The 27,520-nt window shown below is 44.7% G+C and overlaps 1 protein-coding gene and 1 long non-coding RNA gene across 3 annotated transcripts in view; both read left to right on the top strand.

Annotated features, from left to right (window-relative positions):
- Positions 1-95: 95 nt before the first annotated feature.
- LOC123994539 lies at positions 96-10,856 on the top strand. The gene is made up of 2 exons (XR_006831666.1): positions 96-1,355; positions 9,727-10,856. It is a non-coding gene; the product is annotated as an uncharacterized LOC123994539 (long non-coding RNA).
- Positions 10,857-16,879: 6,023 nt separating this feature from the next.
- Positions 16,880-27,520, top strand: part of LOC123994538 (neuroepithelial cell-transforming gene 1 protein-like) — a 42,960-nt gene continuing 32,319 nt past the window's right edge. The window contains exons 1-2 of one of the 2 annotated variants that reach the window (XM_046297239.1): positions 17,507-17,548; positions 25,677-25,770. In XM_046297239.1, coding sequence (XP_046153195.1) covers positions 25,721-25,770 — 50 coding nt within the window. In that variant the 5' untranslated portion in view covers positions 17,507-17,548; positions 25,677-25,720. Of the gene's footprint in view, positions 17,112-17,506; positions 17,549-25,676; positions 25,771-27,520 lie in introns of those variants that run through there. The other variant, XM_046297238.1, reaches the window with a different exon arrangement.

The raw sequence follows: 27,520 nt of genomic DNA, 5'->3' as shown, positions 1-27,520 counted from the left end.
CAGACAGACAGACAGACAGACAGACAGACAGACAGACAGACAGACAGACAGACAGACAGAAAGAAAGAAAGAAAGAAAGAAAGAAAGAAAGAAAGAAAGAAAGAAAGAAAGAAAGAAAGAAAGAAAGAAAGAAAGAAAGAAAGAAAGAAAGAAAGAAAGAAAGAAAGAAAGAAAGAAAGAAAGAAAGAAAGAAAGAAAGAAAGAAAAAGTTGGATACCACTGAGAGAGCATGTGAACTGGGTCCGTTTTTCCACAATGCCAAGTGTGTATAGAGATATGAGTCGTGGTCACTCAGGTGGAGCCCTCCTCTGTTCCTACATCACCACAGAAACAGGCCTCTCATTTTGTTATCACTTACAGACTAAATTGGGGCTACATTGGAATTGCCCCACTTGACCAACAATCGCCGCCCTACTAGGGAATATGCTGTTTAAGGAATAGCTAACACTTGGGAACTGATAAGTGGGATTGACAATAATCTGTGATTAATATGTAGATGTTTAAACTTCCTCTTCACTTTTTGGTTGGTGGTCTCTGCTGTTTGCTTGTCAACAGCCCTGTGGCGTGCCCAAGCCTGTGGCTATTCCCATTTCTCCTGGTATTCCCAGTTCTCCTCCTGGCTTGGCTGGGCTCCTCTCCAGCTTCCTGTAGTGGAGTGTTTGGCATCACACCGTGCCCAGGAACACACATTGCAGCCATGCCTGTGGGCATGAAGTGTGTGTGTGGGAGAGAGAGAGGGAGAGAGATGGAGTGTCAGGGGACGTAGAGTAAAGGTACTGTCTCTCTCAAACACACACACACACACACACACACACACACACACACACACACACACACACACACACACACACACACACACACACACACACACACACACACACACACACACACACACACACACACACACACACACACACACACACACACACACACACACACACACACACACACACACACACTACTTAGCAGTGCCACACTTTCTCACATGTGGGCTTCCTTTTCTTTACTAGTTTTTGTTGACTGCTGAGATAGACATACCCTCTGTGTTTGGTAGACCTGGAGTAAGAGGAGAGGACAGGAGAGGGGCCAGACTCACCCAGGTGGACAGAGGTAGGAGTGGACGGAAGAGGACACCCATGGAGGAAGGTCACTCTGATATTTCCCACTACTGACCCCCTTGTCGTGCATAGCCAGACATCGTATTCTTGCAATCGCAAAAATCAAAGCTAGTGACACGTTGATGACTCGGCTGGTATTCTTGTGCTTTCTCAGGAAATGGGAGGCTGTGGAGGATATGACAAACAGCCCTCATTCAGTCAGCAGACTAACAGCTCTACTGTACGCCACAGGGTACAGTAAGTAAAACTATTTATTTACTAAGGACCATACGGGAAGCCGTGACCTGTTTGTCATGGTCCTGTTAATGACTAATTAGTGTGTGCGGATGTATTTCAATTCAGAATGTTTTTATTTGATTTGTGTGTCTGTCAGTGCCTGCGTTTCTTCATTGTATGTTAGTATTGTGTAGAGAATGCGTGTTTGTGTTTTTGTGGGTGTGTGTATTTGATTACATCTGTGTGTATCTCTGTGTGAATGTGCGTCAGTGGATGGTAACCAAATCTGGCCGGCTCCGACCCACCCCTCTGGTGATGCACACACACTCTGCCACGTCTCACAGCTTTGTTGTAGTGGAATGAATACCTGTTACGTCTCGGAGGGAGGGAGGGAGGGAGGGAGGGAGAGGGAGGAGGGAGGGAGGGAGGGAGGGAGGGAGGGAGGGAGGGAGGGAGGGAGGGAGGGAGGGAGGGAGGGAGGGAGGGAGGGAGAGAAATAAAAAGAGAAGGAATGAGATGGAGAGCAGTGGGAGGGGGTGTTACAGAGATTGAGGGGTGATTGTTAAGTTGTGATAGATGGAGTTGGATCCAGTACTGTAGATAGGGTAAAGGGTAGGTCAACAGAATAGTAAATATGAGATGTGTGTCCCTCCTTTCCAATACTGGTGTCTGTAACTGTAAAACACAGGGAATTCCCTTTTCTCCTACCTCTGACAAATACACCTCCGGGGGATGATTTCTGAAAACATGTTTTTGTGGGCCTTACACAGAGACACAAAGCATCGATGGGTGTCAATTGAGTGTTCTCAGCATAGCACAGGAAGTGACTTGATTTGACTATAACATCACTTCCATTGTGGGGGTGGTCGAGAACAGTTTGTTTCAGTTGGAACAAACGGTTTTGCTAATGTCATTGGGTGTGTTTATGTGTGGCAGTCCATGTTTACGGGTCAAATTCACCTGGGACGACTTCTCAGTTGAAGCAGAACACACACAGTTCTGAAGCAGTGAAGCTCGCTCCCACACATGCTGGAGAACGGTCACTGTTTGGCTGGTCCCAAGGGTGTCTACACATCAGGCCCTGAGTGTTGCGGGAAACCAGGCCAGCCTGTTCCACACACACACACACGCACCCCTCCGTAGCTATCACTGTCAGAGCTCCCATTAGCGTCATTGTTCCCTTGGCGACAACAGGGTCAGGGGTCACTTAGCAACGGCAGAATGTTGAGGACACTGGAGGGAGACTGGAGCTCAGTGCTTCTGGCCTTTTGTTCCAGAACATAGCCTCAAGTCTGAAAATAGATATGGGCTTTAATATTTCCACACTGTTTTCCTCCGCAAAGTGATGACACACTCTTCTATGGTAGTCGGATGTCGTCATCACAGCTAATGACATACGTTAATGTATAGAGAATCTATGTCCTTCTATGATATGAGGAAGCCGGCGTGATGTTCTATATGACACTGAGCATGATGGATCGTCTCCTCTCCTTCTGGCTCGCTGCCAAGAAGGGCTTTACATGTCTTAGAGTAGGCTTCCTCTTTCCTTATTCCCTCTTTGATCAGACGGCACACCGTAAACACAAGGGGTGGTGATCGATACAAGCAGTGTGAGAGTTCTTGCCAGTAACAAATGTTTTTGACAAGGTTAACAGCGGTGATAAATGACCATAGTACTGGAAAAGCACGCGTGAACATTTATGACACCACCAGGCTGTGCTGCCGTGTACCTGTGCTTCATGTAGTACCTGCGTCACACTACCTGTGTACTCTAATGACCGTCAGAGAAGTGGCCCTATATAGTCCTTACAGTGCACTATAAACTGAATAATCAGATAAACATGATATTATGACAAAGCTTATCATATACTGGGAACCACGTACACATATATTCAGGAAAAATAACATTCTGGCATGTGGATATGCTTACACCTTTCTCTCTCTTTCTCTCAGGCACCTCTCCGTAGGGACGGAGAGGTGCCTGAGGAATGATTTGTAGGGAAGGAGAGGAGCCTGAGGAATGATTTGTAGGGACGGAGAGGTGCCTGAGGAATGATTTGTAGGGACTGAGAGGTGCCTGAGGAATGATTTGTTGGTGAAGGAGAGGTGCCTGAGGAATGATTTGTAGGGAAGGAGAGGTGCCTGAGGAATGATTTGTAGGGACGGAGAGGTGCCTGAGGAATGATTTGTAGGGACAAAGAGGTGCCTGAGGAATGATTTGTAGGGACGGAGAGGTGCCTGAGGAATGATTTGTAGGGACGGAGAGGTGCCTGAGGAATGATTTGTAGGGACGGAGAGGTGCCTGAGGAATGATTTGTAGGGACGGAGAGGTGCCTGAGGAATGATTTGTAGGGACGGAGAGGTGCCTGAGGAATGATTTGTAGGGACGGAGAGGTGCCTGAGGAATGATTTGTAGGGACTGAGAGGTGCCTGAGGAATTATTTGTTGGTGAAGGAGAGGTGCCTGAGGAATGATTTGTAGGGAAGGAGAGGTGCCTGAGGAATGATTTGTAGGGACGGAGAGGTGCCTGAGGAATGATTTGTAGGGAGGGAGAGGTGCCTGAGGAATGATTTGTAGGGAGGGAGAGGTGCCTGAGGAATGATTTGTAGGGAAGAAGAGGTGCCTGAGGAATAATTTGTAGGGAAGGAGAGGTGCCTGAGGAATGATTTGTAGGGAAGGAGAGGTGCCTGAGGAATGATTTGTAGGGAAGGAGAGGAGCCTGAGGAATGATTTGTAGGGAAGGAGAGGTGCCTGAGGAATGATTTATAGGGAAGGAGAGGTGCCTGAGGAATGATTTGTAGGGAAGGAGAGGAGCCTGAGGAATGATTTGTAGGGAAGGAGAGGAGCCTGAGGAATGATTTGTAGGGAAGGAGAGGAGCCTGAGGAATGATTTGTAGGGAAGGAGAGGTGCCTGAGGAATGATTTGTAGGGAAGGAGAGGAGCCTGAGGAATGATTTGTAGGGAAGGAGAGGAGCCTGAGGAATGATTTGTAGGGAAGGAGAGGTGCCTGAGGAATGATTTGTAGGGAAGGAGAGGAGCCTGAGGAATGATTTGTAGGGAAGGAGAGGAGCCTGAGGAATGATTTATAGGGAAGGAGAGGAGCCTGAGGAATGCTCTTCAGATGTACAGTCGTTGATTTTAGAGGTGGAAGAGAGAAGTGCTCAGACTCCGAGGGCTTTGGACTGGCCGTGAGCCAGCAAGCAAACACTGGGCGCCTTTGAGGAGAACAGCTATGGTGCTGGGGGGAGGTCAGAAATAGTTGGCTCATTTTCCATCTGCATATCCAACGATAGAGAAATTATATATTATTCTCTGGAGACCGTGACATAAAGTTCTTGCCTAATCATCAACCATTCCCCACTCACTCAAACACACGCCTACACAGTACTATCAGATGTCTAAACTTGAAGATTTCTCTCTTCATAAACAATGTTGTACAGTCATAGTGTGGCTGCTGGGGCTTTCTGGAAAATTAGTTTACAGTAAAAAGGAGCTCTCTTTTTGGGAAGTTGCCTTGGCGATGGGCCAACAGGGAGTCCGCCTGCTTTGTGTGTATGTATGTGTGTGTGCATGTGTGTGTGCGTGTGTGTGTGTGTTGTTGTTGTGACTCAGTGTTTGTGGGCTGCAGATAACTGTGTCAAAATTAAAAGAAAATGTGTCCCATTTCAAATGGATTTTAGGGCTTTAGTAAGAAAATAGCAGTCCTCAGTTTGCCGTGGCAGATGTTTGTCAGAGACTAAGAATGTACTGTACAGATATACTATCTTAATTTGACCAGTTTCGCACTGCAGGAAAATAATCCTGCAGGAACAGGAAATGTGAATTATTATGTGGATTGTAATTAATGGATGTTCCTAGGCCGTCATTGAAAATAAGAATTTGTTCTCAACTGACTTGCCTAGTTAAATAAAGGTAAAATAAAAATAAATAAAAATAGGGGCTGATTCATTTAAAAAAAAAAAATCAAGTCTCACAAATTTAAAGTGGAAATTAAACTTAAGAAGCCTTTTTAAACCTCAAATACACTACAATTTGCATTTCCTGTTGCACTGCAAAATTATCTGACAACACAGTGATCAAATTACAATAGCACATCTGTGTATAATTGGTTTACTGTAAATGTGAACCACTTTGTCAAGATGTGTGAGTTTTGTCTCAGCTTAATTCCAAGGAGGGTGATGGTTCCCCCCTTTCCCTTCTCTTGCAATAGACACACACAAACACACACCCTGTCAGTTGGGATGTGTGGAGATAAACAGGAGGCTGATCACAGCAATCCTGAATGCCACATCATTCCTGCTACCACCGTCATCTGGGTTTAGTGACTCACCCTGCCGTCATCTAGGCCCTCCGAGGGTCACACACGTCACCCAGAGCCCCACAACACACCCCCTCTTCCTGGCTTGCCCCCCCCCCCCCCCCTCCCTCTCTCTATGGCCTACTCATCCCTCTCTGGCTCCCTGGCAGCCTGCTCCTGAGCTGGAGGTGAAGAGAGTCTCTGTTTCTCTCTCGCACATTTCCAGAGCCTTTCAGTCTCATACGCAGAAAAACAAGGGCTATTTTTTAACCGTGCTCCAATTAGGATGTTAAGATTGTTTATCTATTTCCGTGAAAGACGTGTCCTCCCGGCTTGCAGTGGCACAGAAAATGGAGCAACGTTCGTCCCGTCCCGTTCCCGGAACTGGATCCAAACAGAGCCAGATATTTAAGATTCTCTTGCAAGCGAGGAGACGCACTTGTTATTGTCCTCTTTTTCTCTGACAGTGGAAAATACTTTGGATGGTTATGGGGAAACGTCAGCCTGCCTTGTGTGTGTTCTGAAAAGCCAGGAACTCTTAAATCTTATCTTATTATGTGGGCTTATTTTCATGTGTGTGTGTGTGTGTGTGTGTGTGTGTGTGTGTGTGTGTGTGTGTGTGTGTGTGTGTGTGTGTGTGTGTGTGTGTGTGTGTGTGTGTGTGTGTGTGTGTGTGTGTGTGTGTGTGTGTGTGTGTGTGTGTGTGTGTGTGTGTGACATTCAAAAGTCTGGCACTGTACTGTATTCCTCGCTTACTGCATAGATGCATGTTCGATAGTATTTGATTAAAAGCCCCCACTTACTCCAGAAACATGATGGATGTTCTGTTCTCCCTCCATCAGACTGATCTGCCATTAGCATAGCTCACACAGTGGGCTAATACCTGCCATCAGTACAGCCTATTGCTCTGCATGGCCCATGCATGAACCCATAGCGCAGCTAGCGCTCGCGCGCTAATGCACATTAACACACACATGAACCCAGCGATACACGCTAGGCTTAACCACATGATCTGGAATGGGGTACTGACAGAGACACTTATCCAGTAATGGAGGGTCTTTATTGGTTAACTCCTGGAATGCCCCTCAGAGAATGGCCCCATCATCCAGTTTAATGCCTTACCACCACATCTGTACTGAACGTGTGGCGTCATCTGTCACGGTTCACATACTGTACAGCACAGGGTCTTTGATGGGGTTGCAGGCTCCTTCATTATCATTACTCAGTTGGCACTCCTGTTTTGTAACATCCTATGCAGATTGACACGCACGCGCACACACAGAAACACACACACCCAATATTCACATCATGGACACCTGTGCATGTTGGCTGTGTACCCTATCATGAAAGATCTGTTTCAATGTGCAACCTCCTCCTTTAGCTTCTCCCATTGACTTTCCATAGACTTTCTTGATCAGGAATCCAATAAAGAGACTTAAGCCAGAGGTTCCAGGGGTTCTGAAAAGACTAGGAGGGAAGGTATTAATCAGTAGTATGTCAACACTGATTCACTGTCTCTGATGAAATGCCAGTCACTCCTTTGAGCCTCTTCAGCACTCCATTCCGCTACACAGTTCCAGGAACAGTTATGTCAATATAATGGCTCAGATGCTATATTTACAGGAATGAAGGATACACTCAGGTCAGTGATGATGTAGTCCCAGGGGGATAGAGGGGTTTGACGTGCTGCCTGTTGAAGACAGGAGAACTTAGTCAGTCATCAGGCCTCATAAAGCTCTGGATGACTCACTGTTTTAACACCTCAGCAGTGTGTCCTCTCTATTCCGCTTTAGTGAGTCCCATCAGAACAGTGTTTCTCACATTTATCAAATGACTGATTCGCATTATATTAGATGTGTTGTCATGGTGGGAAAGATGCTCTGACTGATGACTCATAATCCCTTTCCCCTCCCACACGTATACACACACACACACACACACACACACACACACACACACACACACACACACACACACACACACACACACACACACACACACACACACACACACACACACACACACACACACACACACACACACACACACACACACACACACACACACACAACCCGTAGGTAACTAATGCCATATCCGGCAGGAGGGGTAACCTTGTTGTCTGATTATCATACTGGCAGTGAGTAATTCTTCCTGTGTAATGACGAGAACATCCTTTCCAGAGTCAACCCTCCATCATCCCCCATCATCCTCCTCTTATGCACCTTCACCACAATCTACCCTCTCGCAGTCACCCCACATCCACAGAGCTCTGTCTGTCTCCTCCTCTTGTGTGAGACGTTTATGTGTGTTTGAAACTCAGAGTGGACGACTTGCAGCACATACCGTTTCCACCCTTTTCTGAAACTAACAAATGAATAACCTTGTGTCACTTTTTTGGATGAGTATAAGATTAAGTCTAATCTCACTAAATAGGTGTGCCGCAAGATGTGCCCATACAAGTTTGGACAAAAGAAAGATGCTACTCTACCCAGCATAGGTATAGGCCGGCCTCTCCCTGAAAAAGGAATCTCATAAAATTTTCAGGAAAATTACCCCCCCCCCACCCCTCTCCACCACCATCCAGGCTGTTATATAAACACACCACCGTCACTTTCTCTCTTTCTTGCTCTCTCTTGATCTTTTTGATACCCTGAGTGAAGGAATGGAGGAGCAGCAGCAGGAAGGGGGACATTACCGTCACCCGCAGCAGCTAGGGCCTGCCGGGCTGGTGTGTGGGAGTCTCTATCTCTGCATGTTACTTCCTGGGAGAGAATGAAACAGAAAGCGCAACGGCCAAACCTCACAAGGGCTCCTTTCACATGGGGGGGGGGGGGAGTGGTAGAGTTGAAATCTGTCTCTTACTTATTCATTCATCCCACAGGGTGTTGTTGTTGTTAGGTTTGGGGTTGGCTTCTCTCTTTCCTCTCCCCTACCATGCTACGTGCTGGTGGGTGACTATTTATGGTGTGGTTTATGAGATGTTATGCCTCCCCCTAGTGTCCAAAGGCAGGATTGTAGAAAAGTGCCACGTTGTGATGATACTGTTCCATCCAACTGTGTTTTCCTTATTTACAACATGCTCTGACATACACTATGCTACATGGCCATTATAGGTCATCCAACACCCAGCATTCAGACACCTGTGATTGACTGTGAGAACCTCTTTGACCAACTGCTATTAAGCTGTGTTGTCATGGCGACGCCATGGTTACGTAAGTGTTTTGGCCTGGTTCTCATAATCACAAAGCACAGAGCTCTTTGTGTCCCAGTCGTTTTTCCCGACACTGGACACCCCAGCTGTGATCTGTTCACCCACTGTACATTCCTCCACCTGAATGTGATATGATGAAGATCAGGTGGGATACACAGGTGTGTGTGCTGCCTGCCACGCCCTACGTGAAACACACGTGTGTGTTTGTGTGTGGTGGGTGGTCATGATGTCATCGTCAACACTAGCCCCATTGTAAATAGAAATAGGGTTTGGGGAGGTGCACATCGGTGTGTCACTGTGTCACATGGACAGCAGCCTGTGCCCTGCCGTGTCCATAGATACCTGCAGGACAGGTACAGTAAGCCGGACACAATAAGGAAGCTATTGTAAGGCTATGAGGCAAGCACTGTAAAACACGTAAGATATCACAACTAGTGTTTAGTGGCTGTGAGAGTAGTTTGTTTGGTTACTCATGGATGTGGAGTGTATGCCCAAACACACACACACACACACACACACACACACACACACACACACACACACACACACACACACACACACACACACACACACACACACACACACACACACACACACACACACACACACACAGACACAGACACAGACACAGACACACACAGACACAGACAGACACAGACACAGACACAGACACAGACACAGACACAGACACAGACACAGACACAGACACAGACACAGACACAGACACAGACACACAGACACACAGACACACAGACACACAGACACACAGACACACACTCACTCACTCACTCACTCACTCACTCACTCACTCACTCACTCATTCACTCACTCACTCACACACACACACTGTGTGGTCATGTGGTGTTTCTATGTGTTTTTCCCAGGACCCTTGGCAGGCAGAGAGGTCGCTGAGCTCTGAGAACAACAGTTAGTTGGGTGGGTGAGTAACATTGTAACATTCATGTTTGTTGGGTGAGTTCTAGAATAGAAGACGAGTAGACTGGTTAGATGTTGTTACATATTTCTTACAGTCATTTATTGTTGATAGATAATGATTGCTGTAATGAATTGTGCATACAAAATTGTACAATTGTCCTATACTGTCTAATATTATATCATGTGTTATGTTTTCTTTATGTTGACGTGACGAGAATAGTATCTGAAGATATGATAGTATTCTTATAATGTTGCTGCAGATCTTCTTCACAGCTCTACTGTTAAGAGGCAGTGTCCAAAGTGTGGAGGATGATGTCACACGTCAGCTGTCCTCATAGCTGGGCTACCATGGCAACGACATTCATCAGAATGACTTGCTGCAAAAGCAAAGCACTGTCACGATCACTTTCTGTACTGACAGATCACTTTACGAGGATAATTATTGTGTTTGTGTAAGGTTAAGCATTGAAATGCGATGCCAAATGAGTGGACTGTCTTTGTAAATCTACTTGTCATCCATGTCACAACTGCTGCACAGAGTTTCTAAATAAGCAAAGTGTCCTCCAAAATCTTTGCTGCTGCCACGCAACCACTGCATCCCTATTGTCCGGCAGGGAAAGTCTTCCCCCAGAGGCTGGTTTCACATGGTGGTTTAGATTAATGTTCCCAGTGTCTAGCACCATTTGAAATCAGTGTTCTTGGGGACAGGAGAACAGCACTGGGCCTCTGGTAGTGTCAGTCAGTCTATTGGAGCCATCCTCTCTCTCTCTCTCCCCTTTAAAGGATGACTGATTTCCTCTGGTGTTTAGAGCCCCTTACAGCCTTCTAGCACCATTTGAAATCGGTTATAATGACTGGGGATCAATGCCTCAATGTCTTCACGATGTCTACATGTTAACTCTACAGTCAAGCAGACAGGAAATGAATTGGATGAATGTTCATATTATACGTGTCACAGGGTCTGCTCTTCAGATCCTGGAATCGCAATGAGTTGGACAGGAGCTCAATTCCAGTGGGACAGTTTAAAAGTTTTTATTGAATAAATGTTCAATAAAACTGAATTGATATTGCAACCTTATTTTACTTTTTCTGTGTGTATGTTATCATATTTGTGTCCGTGGTTCTGAACCTGCATGTGAACTATATAACCCTGCTCTGCTATGTATAAAACCTATCAGAGCTCAAGGAATCATAACAGGTCTTTTCACAATACCCTCACTCATAACAGATTTAATCACTGTTATATCTAGAAGCACTCAACACAATCCAACACTTACTTTATAACATGATAATGGAAACAGGAAAGGCTTTTTATTGCAGGGCTTGTACCAGACACCGCACAGAACCACAGAAGATGGCGTCTACTGAGTACAGAATGTTAAACCGGAAATGTTCCTGTTCTGTAATTTGGGGTGAATGAGTTCCAAGGAAGCCTGATGTTTTCAATAAGATTTTAAAGTTGTGTAAGTTTATCTCACCTCTGCTCGGCGTCTCTGTCGCCTGTGTTACCATGTCACTCTCCGGGTCGGGCGAGACATGCTGTGCACAACCGGTATCTATTCATTTAGTGTGTTGTTAGGTGTAGATAAAGGTGTGGGCGATGGCGTTGATGGTGGTTAGCATGGTAGTATGAACATGATCATGGAGTTGAACTTGGAGACCATCCCAGAGAATGCAGTTGAACTGGGAGAGGAAGAGGAGGCGGCAAAGGAAGACAAATAAGTGCCTCTCCACATTCGAGCTCTACAGAGGTTCAACTTGGACCCGAGGTCATTCTGTGTACATGATTATTAGCTGAGATACTATGCAATTTCAACTCATATCATTATTTTAGAACCTAATTGGGGAGGACAGGCTCATTGTAATCGCTGGAATGGAATGAACGGTAAGAAACACATCAAACCTGTGGTATTATGAGCCATTCTCCCCTCACCAGCCTCCTGTGGAGCCTGTATTGGCAAGGTTGAAGACAAAATAGGTAAGGACAAGTTGTATTCATGAAAATTAAACAGATTCATGTTTATTCTAGTTGATAACTAGCATCGCCTGGTCGTTCTTTAAAAGTGATATCCTCACCATCTTAAATAAGCATGCCCCTTTCAAAAAATGTAGAACTAAGAACAGATATAGCCCTTGGTTCACTCCAGACCGGACTGCCCTCGACCAGCACAAAAACATCCTGTGGCAGACTGCACTAGCATCGAATAGTTCCCGCGATATGCAACTTTTCTGGGGAGTCAGGAACCAATACACACAGTCAGTCAGGAAAGCAAAGACTAGCTTTTTCAAACAGAAATTTGCATCCTGTAGCTCAAACTCCAAAATGTTTTGGAACACTGTAAAGTCCATGGAGAATAAGAACACCTCCTCCCAGCTGCCCACTGCACTGTGGCTAGGAAACACTGTTACCACTGATAAATCCTCGATAATCGAGAATTTCAATAAGCATTTCTCTACGGCTGGCCATGCTTTCCTCCTGGCTACCCCAACCCCCGGCCAACAGCTCTGCACTCCCCGCAGCTACTTGCCCAAGCTTCCCCAGCTTCTCCTTCACCCAAATCCAGATAGCAGATGTTTTGAAAGAGCTGCAAAACCTGGACCTGTACAAATCAGTTGGGCTAGACAATCTGGACCTTCTCTTTCTAAAATTATCCAAAGCCATTGTTGCAACCCCTATTACCAGTCTGTTCAACCTCTCTTTCATATCGTCCGAGATCCCTAAAGATTGGAAATTGGAAAGCTGCTGCAGTCATCTCCCTCTTCAAAGGGGAGACACTCTAGACCCAAACTGTCACAGACCTATATCCATCCTGCCCTGCCTTTCTAACGTCTTCGAAAGCCAAGTTAATAAACAGATCACTGACCAATTCGAATCCCACTGTACCTTCTCCGCTGTGCAATTTGTTTCCGAGCTGGTCACGGGTGCACCTCAGCCATGCTCAAGGTACTAAATGATATCATAACCACTATCGATAAAAGACAGTACTGTGCAGCCATCTTCATCGACCTGGCCAAGGCTTTCGACTCTGTCAATCACTGTATTCTTATCGGCAGACTCAACAGCCTTGGTTTCTCAAATGACTGCCTCGCCTGGTTCACCAACTACTTCTCAGACAGAGTTCAGTGTGTCAAATCGGAGGGCCTGATGTCCGGACCTCTGGCAGTCTCTATGGGGATACCATAGGGTTCAATTCTTAGGCCGACTCTTTTCTCTGTATATTAACGATGTCGCTCTTGCTGCGGGTGATTCCCTGATCCACCTCTACGCAAACGACACCATTCTGTATAAATCTAGCCCTTCTTTGGACACTGTGTTAACTAACCTCCAAATGAGCTTCAAAGCCATACAACACTCCTTCCGTGGCCTCCAACTGCTCTTAAATGTGTGTAAAACTAAATGCATGCTTTGCTGCCCACACCAGCCCGCCCGACTAGCATCACTACTCTGGACGGTTCTGACTTAGAATATGTGGACAACTAGAAATACCTAGGTGTCTGGCTAGACTGTACTTTCCTTCCAGACTCATATTAAACATCTCCAATCCAAAATTAGATCTAGAATCGGCTTCCTATTTCGCAACAAAGCCTCCTTCACTCATGCTGCCAAACATACCCTCGTAAAACGATCCTTGACTTCGGCGATGTCATCTACAAAATAGCTTCCAATACTCTACTCAGCAAACTGGATGCAGTCTATCACAGTGCCATCCATTTTGTCACCAAAGCCCCTTATACCACCCACCACTGCGACCTGTATGCTCTAGTCGGCTGGCCCTTGCTACATATTCATCGACAGACCCACTGGCTCCAGGTCATCTTTAAGTCTTTGCTAGGTAAAGCTCCGCCTTATCTCAGCTCACTGGTCATGATAACAACACCCACCCGTAGCACGTGCTCCAGCACGTAAATCTCACTGGTCATCCCCAAAGCCAACACCTCCTTTGGCCGCCTTTCCTTCCAGTTCTCTGCTACCAATGACTGGAACGAATTGCAAAAATCGCCGAAGCTGGAGACTTATATTTCCCTCACTAATTTTAAACATCAGCTATTTGAGCAGCTAACCGATCGCTGCAGCTGTACATAGCCCATCTGTAAATAGCCCAGCCAATCTGCCTACCTCATCCCCATATTGTTTTTATTTACTTTTCTGCTCTTTTGCACACCAGTTTTTCTACTTGCACATCATCATCGGCTCATCTTTCACTCCAGTGTTAATCTGTTAAATTGTAATTACTTCGCTACTATGGCCTATTTATTGCTTTACCTCCTCACGCCATTCACACTGTATATAGACTTTCTTTTTAAAATATTGTGTTATTGACTGTACGCTTGTTAATTCCATGTGTAACTCTGTGTTGTTTGTGTCACACTGCTTTGCTTTATCTTGGCCAGGTCGCAGTTGTAAATGAGATCTTGTTCTCAACTAGCCTACCTGGTTAAATAAAGGTGAAGTAAAAAATAATGTAAAAAATTGCTTGTCTGTTTGTTTAGAAATTGTTTACAAAGCTTTATGGGATATTAGAAATCCTCCTAACCTGGGTATCTTCAACCTAGCATATTATTGCTTCGATGTCACAACATACAACTTTGGGGGTGTTTCAGCAACAGTGCAAAGTTCTACATTACAGTTCTACAGTACACTATGACATCACCCAAAGACCTGTAGAATGCTGAATATCATATCTAAATATGATGGAACGGTGCTTTCACTTAAGCCTCTGAATCACAATGTCAGTATTCTCATTGTATCAACTTGTTTTTGAATCGTCCATGCAGGCTAAAAAGTACGTTTTGATTTGATAGATTATTAGAGTTTGTTATTATAATACTTATGAATTGGCTGTAGTGAGATTGTCCATGCATTGATTTAGAGGGCTTTAGGGAATAAGGCTTTCCTCCATCCAGTGAGCAAGGATGAGATTATTGAGATGAGATCTATCAGAAAGCAAAAGTTGAGAGAATCATTCTAATAATGCAAATATATGACCGGGTTCCTCCTCAGAAACATCCTCTTAAATTGCCATCTGGGACGAGAAGAGAGGGCAGTTAGTGGAGCAGCATGTGCGTGTGCTGGGAAAGAGTTGAGTGGTCTTGAGTTGTTTTCACAAAACATTTGAAACATTATATTTCTCTCCATTACCATGTACAGTACATGTACAGTTAGGTATATTGATGAATGGCAATACTTTGTGTCCCACAGAGCTGCATCATGGGTGTGAACACATCTCTGTGTGCAGTTCTCTGAGGATAGGTCAACTTTTCAGGCAGGGACAACTGGCAAGAAGGTATTTCATCACACGCGACAAGACATTGATTTTGGTGATGATTACAATTATAGAAATATTTTGTGCGTGTGTGTGTGTCTGTATCTAAGTGCTGCCCTAGATTTGACCGAGAGCACTGAGGTTAAATATCAGTGTACTAAACTGTGTGAGCCCCTCACTCTCTCGGCCCTGCTGGAGACTAATGTCACAGTAACAGCACCAGGACAGGGGGCGTTCCGTTACCGCCTACTGGAATGTGACCAGCAACTGTGAACTGCCGCCATGACTTCTGAAGCCTGGACCTTTCCGTGCACGCTAGATTTGGAACTATTTGTTGAAATTCAGCAATAAATACTTTATACTGGACTAATTCAGGTAGGGGCTCCTTCCTTCTCCCTGTCCTTCGGATGATAGGTGAACACACCTGGATTGTCCTACTGTGTGTGTGTCTGCTGTAATAGAAAGGCCTCATTCTGTCAGTACGGCTGATTCACTGTAGGGGGGAGGACGGGGGAGCTTAAAACATGCTTGTATCTCAGGTGACACACACATATACACACACACACACACACACACACACACACACACACACACACACACACACACACACATCTCTGCTGGTCAGACTTAGCAGTGTGTTTGTGGCCATAGATCATGTCTCTCTAATTGAAAATGAAGCTCCTGTTCTCACTCTGGATGTACACAAATGTTATCTCTGCTGGTCAGACTTAGCAGTGTGTTTGTGGCCATAGATCATGTCTCTCTAATTGAAAATGAAGCTCCTGTTCTCATGGCTCTGGATGTATGGGGGCTATGTGTGTGTAAAAACTAATGTGTGTGTGTTACTGTAGTGTTTTACTGGGTGATTTTCACTTTTGCTTGAGTAACTTCCTATTAAGTTTGACAATTGTAATTTTTCCATGTGTGTGTGTGTGTGTGTGTGTGTGTGTGTGTGTGCGTGCGTGCGTGTGTGCGTGTGTGTGTGTGTGCGTGTGTGCGTGCGTGCGTGCGTGCGCGTGCGTGCGTGGACTCACTAAACACAAATGCATCTTTTGTAAATAATGTGTTGGAGTGTGCCCCTGGCTATCCGTAAATTGTAAACAAGAAAATGTTGCCGTCTGCTTTGCTTAATATAAGACATTTGAAATGAATTATATTTTTTACTTTTGATATTCAAGTATATTTTAGCAATTACATTTACTTGTGATACTTAAGTATTTTCAAAACTAATAACTTTTAGACTTTTACTCAAGTAGTGTTTTACTGGGTGATTTTCACTTTTGCTTGAGTAACTTCCTATTAAGGTTTGACAATTGGGTAATTTTTCCATGTGTGTGTGTGTGTGTGTGTGTGTGTGTGTGTGTGTGTGTGTGTGTGTGTGTGTGTGTGTGTGTGTGTGTGTGTGTGTGTGTGTGTGTGTGTGTGATTCTATCCAGAATAGTTCATTTCACACCAGATGATCCCATCTGCCTTTTGCAGTTGCATAACAATAAGGTAATATTTTAAATCCTTGCAGAACACAACTGTTTGTTGAACTGAAATATCAAAGAGGGCAGAAATGCACAACATTAGTCTATTACAATACAAAAACACGGTAGAGTGCATTGATATGTAATTGCGTCTAAGGGTTGTTTTGTGCAGATAATAGAAGCAAGTTCATTGTAACAGCATTTCCAATTGTTATTAGAGGTGCTGGCCCCGCCCAGAGTCGTCTGTTTATGTTATGACCCCTCCCATTTAACCATATAGCCTAGCAACTAGAACCTCACTAGAACTAGAACCTCTTTCCTTATTGGTCATTGTTCAGATTTCCGCCATATTCAAAGAATTTCAAACATCCGTCTACTGTTATTATTTTTTTCATAAATAGTTATCTATTATCTAGGTGAGAATCCTTTAACATTGATTTCTGGTTCTGCCTTTCAAATGGAGGAAACCGGTGAAGCACAGGTTCAAATTTCGATACCAGAGAAGCAGAATGACAGACCAAAGAGAAAGGCAAACATGAAGAGGAAGTTCACCATAGATGATGAGACATCCCCCGAGAGAAATAACAATAGCAAATCAAGGTGAGACAAACGCGGCCTTAACTATTGAGTGCAGGGGATGAAATGATTATAAGTGTAAACTATTTATATGGCGTTAACAACGTATTACCAACAGACTCTAGCTAACATTATTTAGATAGCTAATCATATTAGTTACGTCAGTAATGTTTGTTTCGTTGGCTAGCATGTGCCTGGCTGACGTTACAATTCGAGTAAATTGTCATTGTTACACCCCAGTTTACCTCATGGTTCTCACAAGGGAAGTGAAATTATAGGCTTGATGACTTTGCTCATGAGTTCATGCACGCCGCAAATGACATGTTACTATAAATTCCTTGAATTTTCTTTCACGGGTGTCTTTTCATTATCGATAACGTTACACCTATCAAAGCAGGGCGAGTGTGATGAATGGTCAACCATTCATCTTGGAGCGGGTTTGCGGAATGCTGTCATATCACGTAATTATACAATTTTATACAATTGAGATTTATTTATATATGAATAAATTGACAAATTATCCAATTGATTATGGTATTTTTTCCCATCGAAGAGCACAAAAGGCTGTTTGGCGCATCTATCATGAAGAGGAGTAACTTTGCAGCTGTTTCTGATTAATAAGCAATGCCATGCTGGCGGGTGGTAACCAGTGTGTAACCAGTGGCGATTTTAGCATTTTAGCAAATAAATATTTAACCAGGTAGGCTAGTTGAGAACAAGTTATCATTTACAACTGCGACCTGGCCAAGATAAAGCATAGCAGTGTGAACAGACAACAACACAGAGTTACACATAGAGTAAACAATAAACAAGTCAATAACACAGTAGAAAAAAAGAAAAAAAAGAGTCTATATACATTGTGTGCAAAAGGCATGAGGAGGTAGGCGAATAATTACAATTTAGCAGATGAACACTGGAGTGATACATTATCAGATGGTCATGTGCAGGTCGAGATACTGGTGTGCAGAAAAGTAAATAAATAAAAACAGTATGGGGATTGGGTGGGCTATTTACAGATCGACTATGTACAGCTGCAGCGATCGGTTAGCTGCTCAGATAGCAGATGTTTAAAGTTGGTGAGGGAGATAAAAGTCTCCAACTTCAGCGATTTAAAAAAAAGTTTTTTTTTTTTTATATAAATATTTTTATATATATATTTTTTGCAATTCGTTCCAGTCACAGGCAGCAGAGAACTGGAAGGAAATGCGGCCAAATGAGGTGTTGGCTTTAGGGATGATCAGTGATATACACCTGCTGGAGTTCGTGCTACGGGTGGGTGTTGCCATCGTGACCAGTGAACTGAGATAAGGCGGAGCTTTACCTAGCATGGACTTATAGATGACCTGGAGCCAGTGGGTCTGGCGACGAATATGTAGTGAGGGCCAGCCGACTAGAGCATACAGGTCGCAGTGGTGGGTGGTATAAGGGGCTTTAGTAACAAAGCGGATTGCACTGTGATAAACTGCATCCAGTTTGCTGAGTAGAGTATTGGAAGCCATTTTGTAGATGCGGCGTGAGTGAAGTAGGCTTTGTTGCAAAATAGAAAGCTGATTCTAGATTTGATTTTTGATTGGAGATGTTTGATATGAATCTGGAAGGAGAGTTTACAGTCTAGCCAGACACCTAGGTAATTATAGATGTCCACATATTCTAGGTCGGAACCATCCAGGGTGGTGATGCTAGTCGGGCTTGCGGGTGCAGGCAGCGAATGGTTGAAGAGCATGCATTTGGTTTTACTAGCGTTTAAGAGCAGTTGGAGGCGACGGAAGGAGTGTTGTATGGCATTGAAGCTTGTTTGGAGGTTAGATAGCACAGTGTCCAAGGAAGGGCCAGAAGTATACAGAATGGTGTCGTCTGCGTAGAGGTGGATCAGTGAATCGCCCGCAGCAAGAGCAACAGCATTGATATATACAGAGAAAAGAGTCAGCCCGAGAATTGAACCCTGTGGCACCCCCATAGAGACTGCCAGAGGACCGGACAACATGCCCTCCGATTTGACACACTGAACTCTCTGCAAAGTAGTTGGAGAACCAGGCAAGGCAGTCATTAGAAAAAACCGAGGCTACTGAGTCTGCTGATAAGAATATGGTGATTGACAGAGTCGAAAGCCTTGGCCAGGTCGATGAAGACGGCTGCACAGTACTGTCTTTTTCCGATGGTGTTTATGATATCGTTTAGTACCTTTAGCGTGGCTGAGGTGCACCCGTGACCGGCTCGGAAACAAGATTGCACAGCGGAAAAGGTACGCGTGGGGGGGGGGGGGGTGGGGAGTAGCCAGGAGGAAGGCATGGCCAGCCGTTGAGAAATGCTTGTTGAAGTTTTTGATTATCATGGATTTATCGTTGGTGACCGTGTTACCTAGCCTCAGTGCAGTGGGCAGCTGGGAGGAGGTGCTCTTGTTCTCCATGGTGGGGCAACCTCAACAAAAAAAATGTTTTATTTGCATGCCAGCAAAGCCACAACACTAAACAATACATTCAAATGGTGGTGCCCACAAACTGCTAGGGCCTACATAAAGCTGTCCCAGCAGTGGAGTCCCACCAGCAGTCTCAACACCTGAATATCAACTACGACTTGTCTGGCAGCGAAACAGTTCATTCAGCCTCATTTACTGCCTTTAACAAAAAAAGACAGCTAATATGGCTGACTTGGTTAAACAAATGTGCATAAGAGGCAATCTGTAATTTCGATTAAGACATTAATGAGCTAGGACGGACATAGTCAATATAACTATTTGTTCAGCACTTTTGAAATGTACAGCAACATAATTCAGAACAGGTCGTTCTTACAGTATTCTCCCTGTACAGCAAGTCAGAACTGTAGTATAAATAAAGGGGGCATATAAGCAGACAATGAAAGCGCTTACAATATTCAATGATGACATTTTTCTAAAACAGGCTACAGTCTACATGTGCACCACCAAGTCAGAACAGTAGGCTAAGTTATGGGGGTAAAAGAGATCAAATTAATATGGTGAAGAACACAGGCTACCAACAGCTTACTACACAATGTATATTAGTATTACATTCTTAGCTACAGTATACATATCTCCCTGGCATATTACATCATTTATGCAGCAGCATACAATACATTTTTGGACTCACCTTGTTGTGCCTTGCTCACTTGAACAAGAAGGTGGCGCGGCGGTCCTTCGTGGGCAAATTCTGTCATCAAAGTCTGGAATCCTCTGGATTTATGGTCCTATCTCCCATTGGCTATCTAGCTAGCTTTGTTAAACCTGGATTGAGGCTTATTTGACAAAGATACAGTCGTTCAAGTGATGGCCACCCGCATCATCGGCGTGCCATGAAGGCCTCACTCTCTGACCAAATATGGTGTCCTATAAGATATACTACACCCCTAATGAAGTCTTGTTACCTTCTAGGATCTCTGAGGAATAGATACGAACATGATTTGACTCGTTCAAACAACGTTCAGGGTGAGATTTTCACAGATTCCTTTCTTTGCAAATTGAACGAGTGGAAATACAAAATCGATTGTGAGTGCTATATGGACCTTTTTAGGATATGAAAAATTTTATCTAACAAAACAGCACTTCATGTTATCTCTGGGACCCTTTGGATGATACATTCTGAAATCTTGCTCTAAGCACACATTTCACCTTCAGAGGTGAAATTATCCAACAATATATAATATAATAATATAACCTATTGCATTGAAAAAAGTGTTTTCTTGATATAACGCGCTGCATGATTTCTAACTGTCCCGTTAACGGAAAGCCGATCCTTAATTAAACAAGCAAACACATTTATATTGCAGCTAGAAGGTAGTGCTGGTTGCATATTCCAAGTCCTTGGAAAACTATTTTAGCTGGTTACTTTTGCATGTTCCCGTCAGGACCTAATTATCCTTTTGCGTCAGCACATGCCGTAATTGTAAACTTTTAAACAGACAGTCGGCTACAGATAGCAAGTACTGCAAATAATTGTGTACTACTGGACAGTATGCTGCAATACTGTAATACACACTAGTTGACCACAAGGTGGCAGTAAATGCCAACAAATTAATCAAGTAACTACGAATAACAGTTGGTGTGGGTGTTTGGATGATAGATAAATAGTTTGTTAGTCACATGTGTAGGGATGCAGATGTAATTTCCGTGTACAGGGAAAATCTTATGCGCCGTGCTCCAACAGTGCAGGTCATTCTAAAAAGAATTGAGTGAGACAAAATAAAGATGATAATAATATAACCACATTTACAACTGGGGGCAGGGTAAGAGTGAATGAAACAGGAATATAAAAAATAATACTATATACTTTACATAATTATTATTTTAAAAAATGTAACCTTTACAGTTAAGAACTAATTATTATTTTCAATGATGGCCTAGGAACAGTGGGTTCAGGGGCAGAACTACAAATTTGCACCTTGCCAGCTCGGGTTTCGATCTTGCAACCTTTCGGTTGCTCGCCCAACGCTCTAACCACTAGGCTACCTGCTGCCCCTTACACTGTAGCAATGATAAATGTCCATTGGGGGTAGTCGGGGGGTGTAGCAGGGAGCTGCCTAGTGACTATCGAGCAGCCTGATGGTCTGGGAATAGAAGCCAGTCTGACAGTTTTTGTCAGAGTTGGGACGTGCCAAGTAAACCGTTTAGACTTCCTATCAATTCAATTCAAAGGGCTTTATTCGCAAGGGAAACATATATTGACATTGCCAAAGCAAGTGAAATGGATAATATACAGTAAACATTACCCTCAAATTCTGACTGAATAGAGACATTTCAAATGTCATATTATGTCTATATACAGTGTTGTAATGATGGGCAAAAAATGAAAGTACAGAAGGGAAAATAAACATAAATATGAGTTGTATTTACAATGGTGTTTGTTCTTCACTGGTTGCCCTATTCTTGTGGCAACAGGTCATCTTACTGCTGTGATGGCACACTGGTATTTCACCGAATAGATATGGGAATTTATCAAAATTGAATTTGTTTTCAAATTCTTTGTGGGTCTGTGTAATCTGAGGGAAATATATGCCTCTAAATGGTCATACATTTGGCAGGAGGTGGCTTTTCTTGGGAGCACATAGCCTGTCTTTTCTTGGGAGACAGGTCTGCCTACGGTAGCCTGTCCTTTCTTGGGAGCCAGGTCTGCCTACGGTAGCCTGTCTTTTCTTGGGAGCCAGGTCTGCCTACGGTAGCCTGTCTTTTCTTGGGAGCCAGGTCTGCCTACGGTAGCCTGTCTTTTCTTGGGAGCCAGGTCTGCCTACGGTAGCCTGTCTTTTCTTGGGTGCCAGGTCTGCCTACGGCGGCCTGTCTTTTCTTGGGAGCCAGGTCTGCCTACTGTGGCCTGTCTTTACTTGGGAGCCAGGTCTGCCTACGGCGGCCTGTCTTTTCTTGGGAGCCAGGTCTGCCTACGGCGGCCTGTCTTTTCTTGGGAGCCAGGTCTGCCTACGGCGGCCTGTCTTTTCTTGGGAGCCAGGTCTGCCTACGGCGGCCTGTCTTTTCTTGGGAGCCAGGTCTGCCTACGGCGGCCTGTCTTTTCTTGGGAGCCAGGTCTGCCTACGGCGGCCTGTCTTTTCTTGGGAGCCAGGTCTGCCTACGGCGGCCTGTCTTTTCTTGGGAGCCAGGTCTGCCTGTCAACCTTCCTTGTTTTGGGTCAGTCACAGTGGTCAGGTATTCTGCCTCTGTGTACTCTCTGTTTATGGTCAAATAAGCATCTAGTTTGCTCAGTTTTTTTGTTAGTAGTTTCCAATATGTCAACTAATTATTGTTATGTTTTCTCGTGTTTTGGTTGGGTCTAATTGTGTTGCTTTGTGCTTTCTGTTTGTTTGAACAGAGCCCTGGGACTCATCTATAGGTTCATCTCTCTGTAGGTGACGGCTTTGTTATGTATGGTTAGGGAATCGATTTCCATTTAGGTGGTTGTCGAATTGAACGTCTCTTTTCTGGATTTTTATCATTAGCGGGTATCGACCTAATTCTTGCTCTGCATGCATTATTTGGTGTTTTACGTTGTACACCAATATTTTTGCTGAATTCTGCATATCTCTCTGGCCTACAGAACAGCATATGTCTCATGAAAGGACTTGGACTTCTTGTTCAAAGTCTCATAAAGATAGTGTTCCCGTGTGACTCCAACCTCTACTTGTAAGGAAGAAAATACTTGATTTGTTTATACTTTTTTAATCTTTCCTGTTTGAGTATACAATTTATGACACATAGTCTTCATGAATTTCCCCAGGCCTTTAAATCAAACTTACTATTTCAGTTTTAGACAGACAGCAGACAGGGAGCCAAAAGTCACATTTATTTTGGGGTAATCAGTACTGAGAAATTTGATGTTGGCATGTGGCACACTGGTAGGCTTTCTATCCTTTGTGCCAAAAGGCCCCTGCCCACTGTTGGGAAAACATGGAAAACTGTGACTATAAATATGACCCCAATAGCCAACCCTGCAGGGAAACAAGGAGAGTGTTGCTCAGTGGACTTTGGACTACTAGGTAATAGGTGTTTGATTGCATGTTACCTTTGTGATTATTGAGCCGCGTGTTCCTGTGTCTCGATCGTTATTCACTGTCCTTCAGCCTCAATTATGTCAACATTTTCTGACTTGCTTCCAGCCTATTCAGGTGTTATTCACCCACAGAAGTGTGTAAGAGATAGGTCTACCTCTGAGTAAGAATCATACCCCTGCCCGTGACGTCCAATCACAAGCCCCAGGGACCGACCTTTGTCTCCTTTTACAATGGACCGGTGTCGTGGGAGCAGAATGGTCAGTAATGTTCTAGAAAAATAAACAACTATCTATATAATGTCCTACAAACCTAGATTGTAAAACATCTATAGTTTTTAGACCCTTTAACAATCGCATTCAGGTGTATTCAATGTAATGTATCCAATGTCACGTTTCCAACCCACGATGAGCTGTTCAGAAAGCTGATACCAGCCATTGTGCTGGTGTGTGGGGCCTTTTTATGCATACGTGATTGATGTCACTTCGTATTCACTTGGTCATAGCAGTCAGCTTTGGGGCAAAGGCCACTTTCACTGTGCCAGTGTGAGAGAGCTGTATGTGCTGTGAGTCAGTGGAAAGGCATCATAGTAGGCCCTGCCTTTGTTTGTTAGGTTAGGTTATATAAAACTGATTCCAACCACTCCACCTCCCGCTCCCCTGGCCTCCGCTCTTCCAGTATTTCTCACCTGGAAAAACTCTCTTGCCCCAGGTAAAGATTTCAGAGTAAATGACCTTCAGGCATGCACAGTCAGACACTCGGAGGGGTTTTTATGATGAAGTCTGTCAGGTGCACCACATTGCTATCTCTGTTTTTTAACAGGTCAGCATCCTTAAACATCCGGTCCACATAAGGTCAGATAAAAGGAAATTGTGTCTGAAATAATCATGTGTTTTGTAATTGGGATGTTTTTTTTTCTCATTTGAATGACCCAGGTTCCCGAGTGGCTCAGCGGCCTAAGGCACTGCATCTCAGAGCTTGAGGCGTCACTACAGACACCCAGGTTCGAATCCAGGCTGTATCACAACCGGCCATGATTGGGAGTCCCATAGGGCGGCGCGCAATTGTCCCAGCAACGTCCGGTTGTGGCCCTCTAAACAACATTACATCCCATCAACATTACAGAATCTGAAATAATCGATTTAGGCTAGGGTCAGGTGTGACTGTTATCTGGTGTGTGTGGGTCAGAAATGTGAGTAAAAGCAATGCTGGCCTAACCACTCTAGGATGATACAACGTTGATGTCATTTGCTGAACAACGTGTTTATCAGAGAGGAAGAACCTTCCAAAACATCATGATTAGGCCTAAATCCTGTTAGCAAATGCCTTTCCCAGTCTCTGGGTGGAATTATTTTCTGCATTATTACATAATGTACCTTTTTACTGTGTTTGTTTAGAATAATGAGAGACAGGACTGCTGGTGATATATGTGTTGGTGTACACACACACCCGTGTTGGGCTCCAGCCTCATTCCCTGCATGTTTTGACCACTGTCTGAGAAATAGCCCTGCTCTGGCCGTCCCTTGGCTTCTCCTGAAGGAGCTACTGTGATTATCTAGTGTTCCTGTGAAGCTCCATTGCATTCCTCAGACACCACCACCAGGCAGACACCAGAGAACCACCCAGGTCGTCACAGCGTAGCAGCATAGCTTTCATTCATCACCTCGCATACCTCAGTGTTCCTGCTGTCTACAGAACACACCGGTTCCCAGAACATAGAATAACACAAAGCATCACCTCACTTTATGAGCTCATTGGCTGCCAGATGTCACTGGGATGTCTATTGGACAGGAATGTCTCACTGAACAGAGACGTTTCTGATAGCATACTGTTGATAGACCTATCAGGGTACTTATTACTGGTGTCTCTTCAGATTTGTTTCACATCATGGCTCATTGTCTGAGGTAATGTCATTTTGAATAATGTACACATTAATACACACCCTAGGGGTGTTCTTGACAGTCGTCATAACCATCCTCCTCACCTCCAGGCCACAGCAGATCCAGTAACTAAACTCTCCCTTCTTTTTCCCACCTTATGGTGCGTTCAGTTGAATACTGAGTCAAACCGATCATCCCGTTCACGCTGTGGTTCTGACTCATGCAGGAGCAGCACTGCTTGTGCGTAGGACTCTCGCTCATAATGGCTGGATGGTCTCTACCATGAGTGTCACTGACCACAGTCCTCATGATGTAAAGGGGTAAGATGGCGGAGGGGTGTGGTGTCTGTTGACCACCTGTAGTGACCTTTCACATCTCCCAGTGCCACACAGACACAACTCTCTCTTCTGCCCAGGTCTCTCTCTCTCGCTCAATTCAAAGGGATTTATTGGCATGTTAAACATATGTTTGAGGTCCGCCTACGGCGGCCTCTCTCAATAGCAAAGCTATGCTCACTGAGTCTGTACATAGTCTAAGCTTTTTTTCTCTCTTTTCCCTTGTTGATTCTCCCATCACTCTCTTTATCCTTGGCCTTATTCCCTACAATCTACTTTCCACCTTTTAGTCCTATATTTTTCTTCCTGTTTGACTTGTCTGAACTCCCTATGTTCTTCGTTCTCTCACACTCATGCTCTCACACTAGTGCTCTCACACTCGTGCTCTCACACTAGTGCTCTCACACTCATGCTCTCACACTAGTGCTCTCACACTCGTGCTCTCACACTAGTGCTCTCACACTCATGCTCTCACACTAGTGCTCTCACACTCGTGCTCTCACACTAGTGCTCTCACACTCGTGCTCTCACACTAGTGCTCTCACACTCATGCTCTCACACTCACACTAGTGCTCTCACACTCATGCTCTCACACTAGTGCTCTCACACTCATGCTCTCACACTAGTGCTCTCACACTCGTGCTCTCACACTAGTGCTCTCACACTCGTGCTCTCACACTAGTGCTCTCACACTCGTGCTCTCACACTAGTGCTCTCACACTCGTGCTCTCACACTAGTGCTCTCACACTAGTGCTCTCACACTCGTGCTCTCACACTAGTGCTCTCACACTCGTGCTCTCACACTAGTGCTCTCACACTCGTGCTCTCACACTAGTGCTCTCACACTAGTGCTCTCACACTCGTGCTCTCACACTAGTGCTCTCACACTCGTGCTCTCACACTAGTGCTCTCACACTCGTGCTCTCACACTAGTGCTCTCACACTCGTGCTCTCACACTAGTGCTCTCACACTCGTGCTCTCACACTAGTGCTCTCACACTCGTGCTCTCACACTAGTGCTCTCACACTCGTGCTCTCACACTAGTGCTCTCACACTCGTGCTCTCACACTAGTGCTCTCACACTCGTGCTCTCACACTAGTGCTCTCACACTCGTGCTCTCACACTAGTGCTCTCACACTCGTGCTCTCACACTAGTGCTCTCACACTCGTGCTCTCACACTAGTGCTCTCACACTCGTGCTCTCACACTAGTGCTCTCACACTCGTGCTCTCACACTAGTGCTCTCACACTCGTGCTCTCACACTCGTGCTCTCACACTCGTGCTCTCACACTCGTGCTCTCACACTAGTGCTCTCACACTCGTGCTCTCACACTCGTGCTCTCGTTCTCTTTCTCTCGCACTTGTGCTCTCACTCATGCTTTCTTTCTCTCACACTTGTTATTTCTCACACGTGCTCTTTTTCTCACTCGTTCTCGCTTTCTCTCACACTTGTTCTGTCTCTCACACTTGTTCTTTCCCTCACACTCGTGCTCTCACACTTGTTCTCTTTCTCTCACACTCGTGCTCTTTCTCTCTCACTCGTGCTCTCTTTCTCTCTTCTCTCACACTCATTCTCTCGTGCTCTCTTTCTCTCACACTTGTGCTCTCACTCGTGCTCTCTTTCTCTCACAGTTGTGCTCTCACACTTGTTCTCTTTCTCTCGCACCCGTGCTCTCTTTCTCTCGCACCCGTGCTCTCTTTCTCTCGCACCCGTGCTCTCTTTCTCTCGCA

Source organism: Oncorhynchus gorbuscha, linkage group LG14 (assembly GCF_021184085.1).
Source record: "Oncorhynchus gorbuscha isolate QuinsamMale2020 ecotype Even-year linkage group LG14, OgorEven_v1.0, whole genome shotgun sequence".
Lineage (NCBI taxonomy): Eukaryota > Metazoa > Chordata > Actinopteri > Salmoniformes > Salmonidae > Oncorhynchus > Oncorhynchus gorbuscha.
The sequence above is the reverse complement of the archived record's forward strand: the minus strand, read 5'-3'. Positions and strand labels throughout refer to the sequence as shown.